This window comes from Cynara cardunculus, unplaced genomic scaffold (assembly GCF_001531365.2).
Source record: "Cynara cardunculus var. scolymus isolate 2C unplaced genomic scaffold, CcrdV1 Un_Scaffold_3195, whole genome shotgun sequence".
Lineage (NCBI taxonomy): Eukaryota > Viridiplantae > Streptophyta > Magnoliopsida > Asterales > Asteraceae > Cynara > Cynara cardunculus.
In genome coordinates this window covers 53,669-60,367 of record NW_020201387.1, presented here as the reverse complement: position 1 = coordinate 60,367, position 6,699 = coordinate 53,669, and the positions used below count along the sequence as shown (strand labels likewise).

The 6,699-nt window shown below is 38.8% G+C and overlaps 1 protein-coding gene across 1 annotated transcript; it reads left to right on the top strand.

Annotated features, from left to right (window-relative positions):
* Positions 1–240: 240 nt before the first annotated feature.
* LOC112503534 (probable linoleate 9S-lipoxygenase 5) lies at positions 241–6,242 on the top strand. Its single transcript, XM_025107551.1, has 9 exons — positions 241–568; positions 1,258–1,553; positions 2,310–2,550; positions 2,784–3,194; positions 3,561–3,646; positions 3,724–3,831; positions 4,474–4,778; positions 4,855–5,118; positions 5,208–6,242. Exons 1-9 carry the CDS (start codon positions 406–408, stop codon positions 5,959–5,961), a joined length of 2,628 nt encoding a protein of 875 aa, XP_024963319.1. The 5' UTR covers positions 241–405; the 3' UTR covers positions 5,962–6,242.
* The last annotated feature ends 457 nt before the right edge of the window (positions 6,243–6,699 follow it).

Below are 6,699 nucleotides of genomic sequence, written 5' to 3'. Positions count from 1 at the left end.
AGTCAAAAAATTATTTTTATAAACAATCATAAATACCCACACTTTTAGAAAAGAGGTCGAAGATGCTGGAATTAATAACCCCTAAAATTTATTGGATCCACTTAACAAAGTAAATTACTTGACCCGATAAACCAGGCGGTCAAATGGTAATGACAATGTGTTTTCTTTGAAAAAAGGAAGAAGAAATCTTAGGCAAGATAATACAAATAATACATGATCCATTATATCATTCACTGGTTTACAAGGGGCAAAGGAAGCTTCAGTGTCAGCAACCTCCTCCATCCTTTCCCTCCCTATAAATACTCATCAAAATCCTCTTAAACAATCCAAACCCGCTTCAATTTCAACATCCTTTCTTCTACATTTATAAACCGAATCAGATCAAGAAGCTCCGATTCCTCTGCCATGGCGGATGTTGACAGGCGAAAAAGAACCAAATATGAAGATATCAAGGTGAAGGGAACACTGGTTTTGACCGATAACCACTACATCTCTTCCAGCAAAGACGATTTATTGGGTCGCAAAGTCTCTCTGCAACTCATCAGTGCTGTTCGTTGTGAATCTACTGGTATGTATGCATCTTTCATCAGTTATGTGTTTTATTGGAAGCTTTGATGAGTTGTACATATCGATTATCAGCTACCCTCCTCACTGGGTCTGGGTGGTAGTTCATGAGGATGGGGTATTGGGAATTTATTGATTAAATTCTTTAGTGGTTTGTACTGTACAACCCTTTAAAGCTGTCAAAATCACTGTTGACTAACATACCAGATTCACCATTCCCTATGGTTTTCTTTGAAGAAGATGACTATGGTGATCGGTGTTTCAATAGCTTGTACCGTACAACCCTCTAATTTCTCCAGATCGCATGAATGCATTAATGGGTTGTACTGTACATCCAATCACAACTTCTTTAGTTTCTGAATCTATACGAGGTTTAAAAAAGAAAAACAAAACTTGATTCGTATGTAAATTATTGGTAAAAGGAAAACATGGGTTCATACATGCATATTCACACGTGAATAATTGGTAAAATGGTAAGATAGTTTTAAAGTATACATCTTCAAATGGATTTAATAGTTTAACATATTCATCTTCAAAAGGATTTTTTTTTTCCTTTTTGAGTTTACGAGTAGTGACTCACATATGAATAAGTTATTCCCATATGAATCATTCTCAACCTTTTTACCTTTCTAATTTGAACCTTCACCTCTAAATCTAACTTAACTTATCGATTGATGAATTTGCGAATTTAAGCCAGGGGATTGAGGGGAAAGCTTGGAAAAGAGGCTAACTTGAAGAAATGGATGAGCACAGTGATCAGTCCTTCAACAAATGGCGATTCCACCTTCGAACTGGATTTCGATTGGGAGGATGAAATTGGGGTTCCAGGGGCATTCTTGATCATAAACAGGCACCACAAAGAATTCTACCTTAAAACACTGACATTAGAACAAGTCCCCAATTGTGGCAGGGTTCATTTCGTCTGCAATTCTTGGGTGTACCCAGAAGAGCATTACAGCAAAAGATATAGGGTTTTTTTCTCTAATCAGGTAAAGATTTGACTATTAGCATCAAGATTAGACCTTGATACCCTTTTTGCTATCAACTTACTAGAAGGGCCAAATCGCATACGGGTCATTGTACGGGCGATTTTCATGCGACCTTGGTCATGTTGACCAAGTTGCCCGCATCGTTCTGTCTTTCTGGACGTCTAGCAAATCACATGTGATTTGTCCTTTCTCGCACTTTTTGTAAGTTCACGGTGTTTCCGTTTGATCCTCCCTTTTCTCTCTATATATATTATATAGGGTTTGCTTCCCATGAGAAATACCCGTTTTCGTAAGAATTATGAGAAATGTAAACGGTTACAATAGTGTAATGTAAACTTCATGTCAAATCTGTAAATATAACCTTATATTGTGTGAAGCCATGCCTAACTTTTCAATACACATTTCAGGTCCATGCTAATGGTTACCACCTTCACAATATACAACATTCACTATATTTCTCACGTGATCTGAACCTACATATATACATATGTATATATATATATATATATATATATGTATGTATAGGCATAATCAAATGAGAACCCATATATTGTTAGAACTTTTAACCTTAAGGTATTTTTTGACGTGATTTTTGTTCCATCAAAGGCTAGTATTTAAGGTATTGGTTTACATGTATTTGCTTCTCTCTCTGTATATAGAATTGATGTTCTGTGTCTAGCGGATGTGGGACTTTGGACTGTTAATTATGTTTCTAAACAATAGTCTTGACGTAAAATAACATCTGTGTTGTTACAGACGTTGGTTCCAGGCAAAACACCAGAGGCATTACGTCGTTATAGAGAGGAAGAGTTGGAGGAACTAAGAGGAAATGGAACGGGAAAGCGTGAAGAATGGGACAGGGTCTACGACTATGATCTCTACAATGATTTGAGCGAACCAGATGCGGGATCCGAACTTATCCGTCCTATTTTTGGAGGGTCTCAGGAGTACCCTTATCCTCGCAGGTGTAGAACTGGCCGACCTCCATCCAAGACAGGTTCGAACCTTAACACTAGTAACTCATAAATGGTACAGTTTGAGTTTTAAGGTCAAGCAAGGTTGCATCTTATGTCAAAATTTCTTGTGAATTATATAAATTTTGGTACTACATTTGTTACATTCACTTCATTTTTTAGTACTGAAATATGATAGGTTTGACCTTGAAAGTGAATAGATATCAGAATATAAGTTTCTTGAGTTGCTAGTTGAATTTTTGTGAGCTGTTTACAGATCCCAACACCGAAAGCAGGATCCCGATTTTGAAGAGTTTAACAATTTATGTTCCAAGGGACGAAAGATTCAGTCAGTTGAAGACGAGCGATGTTTATGCTTACGGGATAAAACTGGTATCACAGGGCTTACTACCTGGTTTTGGGGCAGTATTCGACAAAGTTTCAGACGAGATAGTTGGCACATTCGAACATCTTCTAAAACACAAGTTTGAGGCTGTATCGAGCAACAATTTCAATGAGTTCTCATCATTTGAAGATGTACTCAAGCTCTATAAAGGAGCCCTGAAGATACCGAAATCCAATTTGCTAGAAAGCGTCAGGGAGAAAATTCCCTTGGAGTTCTTTAGGGAACTTCTCCGTTCTGATGGCGAGCCTTTGGCAAAATTCCCAACCCCACAAGTAATCGAAGGTACTTTAATGAAGCTTCACTTGAAATGATAACGAACTCTTTGTGGTAGGGATCAGATCTGCCCGTAAATCTTGCCTTCAGATCCCATATTCCGGGATGGTTTGGTTGGTTTAACTGATAACGAACTCTTTCGGGTAGAGATCATGCATGTGTTCATCTTACCCTCAGATCCCACCTCTGGGTGGAATACACCGGGTCCGTTTGGTTTGTTTTAACTATAACGATCTCTCTGGGTGGAGCTCAGATCTTACTCTCAAAATCCGACCATTAGGTGGGATATAATGTGTTCGTGTGGTTTGGTTTAACCGATAACGAATGCTATTCCAATTCTCTTTATATTCATCAGTTGGTTAATGGTTCAAACAGCGGATACATCTGCGTGGATGACAGATGAAGAATTTGCAAGACAAATGCTTGCAGGAATTAACCCTGTTGTGATCCGACGCCTCCAAGTAAATTTTAATCTTCTCGTGGACATTATATTGTGTTCATAAATTCGATCTGTTGCTTACGATTTTGCTACTTGCAGGAGTTCCCTCCAACTAGCAAGTTAGATCCGAAAATATTCGGCAACCAAAACAGCACGATTAGGGAGGACCACATAGAATATCAAATGGATGGACTTAGCGTATCGGAGGTAATCATTATAGATTGGATATTATTTTTTGAGCTTATGGAAAAAGAAAAAAATCCTGTTTGATAAGCCATAAGCTAGTTTATAAGCCAACTTTTTGAAAAGTTGCCTTAATGAGCTCCAAGGCTTTTCTTTTTCTTTTTCCAATTATACATTCTATGTAAATGACAAAAAAGGGGATCTTTTAGGTTGTTTTACATTGTTATCCAGCTCATCGGCTAATTTTTATCAAACATTAGTAGCTATTCAGCCAACAACTAGCTTATTGCCGGTATCTAATTTATCAACCAAGAGTTAGAGCCTTGTTTGTTAGCAGCTTAATGAGTCACAGCTTATTCAGTCAGCGTAGTGGCTTAATGATATAGGAAGTGGCTTATTTGGTAAGCTTCTTGGGGGAGTTTTATGCAGAAAGTCAAGTTTTTTTCAAACCTACCCCTCCGAATTAAAAAACACGTCCTTTCCATCTATGAGAAAATCTCCCAAACAAAAACTTTTCTAATCTATATAGACAGATTAATCCACACCAACAACTTTATCCAAACAGGACTTGATGGAAAATCAACCAACGCACTCCTTAGTTTGCCAAACGTAGGCTAAGTTGTTTGTTTTGAAATAAGAAATTTATGCATATATCGTTGGTTTCAGGCAATCAAGTGCAACAAGCTGTTTATATTAGATCACCATGATCCACTGATGCCATTTCTGAGGGGCATAAACGAAACTTCCACCAATACATACGCCACTCGGACCATTCTGTTCTTGCAAAATGATGGTACATTGAAGCCACTGGCCATCGAATTGAGCGTGCCACATCCGGATGGTGACCATGCCGGAGTTATCAGTACAGTACACACACCAGCATTCGAAGGGGCAAAAGGGACCATTTGGCTGCTAGCAAAAACTTACGTTAATGTAAATGACTCGGGCTACCATCAACTCGTTTGCCATTGGTAAGAAATTTTTCTAAAAGTGAATTTAAGCCGAAAGAAATCAGATGAAACGAGTTCTAATTGAGTTATAACACAGGCTGCATACTCATGCTTCAATTGAACCATTCATAATCGCAACAAATAGGCAACTAAGCATCATTCATCCGGTTCATAAGCTTTTGCATCCTCATTTTCGTGACACGATGAACATCAATGCTTTATCCCGTCAAACACTAATCAATGCTGGCGGGCTTCTTGAGAAAACGGTTTTTCCCGATAAATACGCGTTGAAATTGTCGTGTAATATGTACAAGGAGTGGGCATTCCCAGAACAGGCACTTCCTGCTGATTTAATCAAGAGGTATAGTTGTACTTGCTTTACTGTCTGTAAGGAATATACTGGATTTGTTTGGTTTGGTTTTAATTTGAAGCGATGGTTTTCTTTTTCAGAGGTTTGGCGGTGAAGGACTCACGCTCTCCACATGGCATTCGTCTCCTTATCGAAGACTACCCTTTTGCCATTGACGGGCTTGAGGTATGGTCCGCAATAGAATCATGGGTGAAGGACTACGTTTGTATCTATTACAAGAATGATGAAGAGATACAGAATGATTATGAACTCAGAGAGTGGTGGCTTGAGGTTCGAACCATGGGCCATGGTGATAAGAAGGACGAACCATGGTGGCCTAAGATGCAGACTCGTGATGAACTCATTGAATCTTGCACCATCATCATATGGGTGGCTTCTGCACTCCATGCAGCCGTGAATTTCGGACAGTATCCTTATGGTGGCTACCTTCCGAACCGACCGGCCATGAGCCGTAGGCTCATACCTGAACCGGGAAGTGATGATTACGATGAGCTCGAGACGAACCCTGAAAAAGCTTTCCTCAAAACCGTCACCCCCCAGCTGCAAAGCATTCTCGGGATTTCGCTGATCGAGGTATTGTCTCGGCATTCGGCCGACGAGGTGTTTCTTGGAGATAGAGATACACCCGAGTGGACCACCGACGACGAGGCGTTGGAAGCGTTTGGAAATTTTGGGGCAAATTTGAGAAAGATTGAGGGAAAGATTGTGGAGATGAATCAGGATGTGAGGTTGAGGAACAGGAATGGACCTGCTAAAGTGCCCTACACTTTGCTGTATCCGAGCAGCGATATCGGTCTTACGGGTCGCGGTATTCCAAACAGTGTCTCGATATGAAGCATTTTTCGGTCGGTTTTCCGTCGATCTATCATATTCCATTTGATATCGTATTCTTATGTGGTTGTGTGCATGTTCATATCCTTTTCGTCTCGTGCTTTTTCGGGGAAAAAACCGATGAAGCGTAGTGTAATAGGTAGTTTATTACGGTAATGATCGGTAATAAGTTCGATTTCCACATTTGTATGTTTAGTTGGTAGTTTATTATAATAAGGCATTCGATATTTATGCATTGTTAAGTGAATTATCAAAGATAATAAAAGAAAAACGGACTTCATTCATAGAATTCTTTTCTTGTGGGATCATTTTTCCGCAAGAAGTAATGTGAACAATACTAGAATGGATTGCTAATTATGTCTAGATCGCCGATAAATGGAAATTTTATTGATAAAGCCTTTTCAATTGTAGCCAATATCTTATTACGAATAATTTCGACAACTTCAGGAGAACACTGTTACTTTTCGATGAACATACCGTGTATCGTGTCCCTTGTTAGGCCTTTTATCTGAAACCATTCAGTTCTGGTAAACCGGTTTCGCAAATGGTTCTAATTGGTTTATTTCGAAATTAGTTTTTTTTTTCCTGTTTTGGTATAAGCTCGAACACAAGAATATGCAATGACATGCTAATCGAGACACTAGATTTAATTCCGTTGCAATATTACTGCGATAGCGTAAAACTTCTGAAAAGTTCAAGAAAAAACTTTTTATGTGATTTTGACACTGGATATTCCTTAAA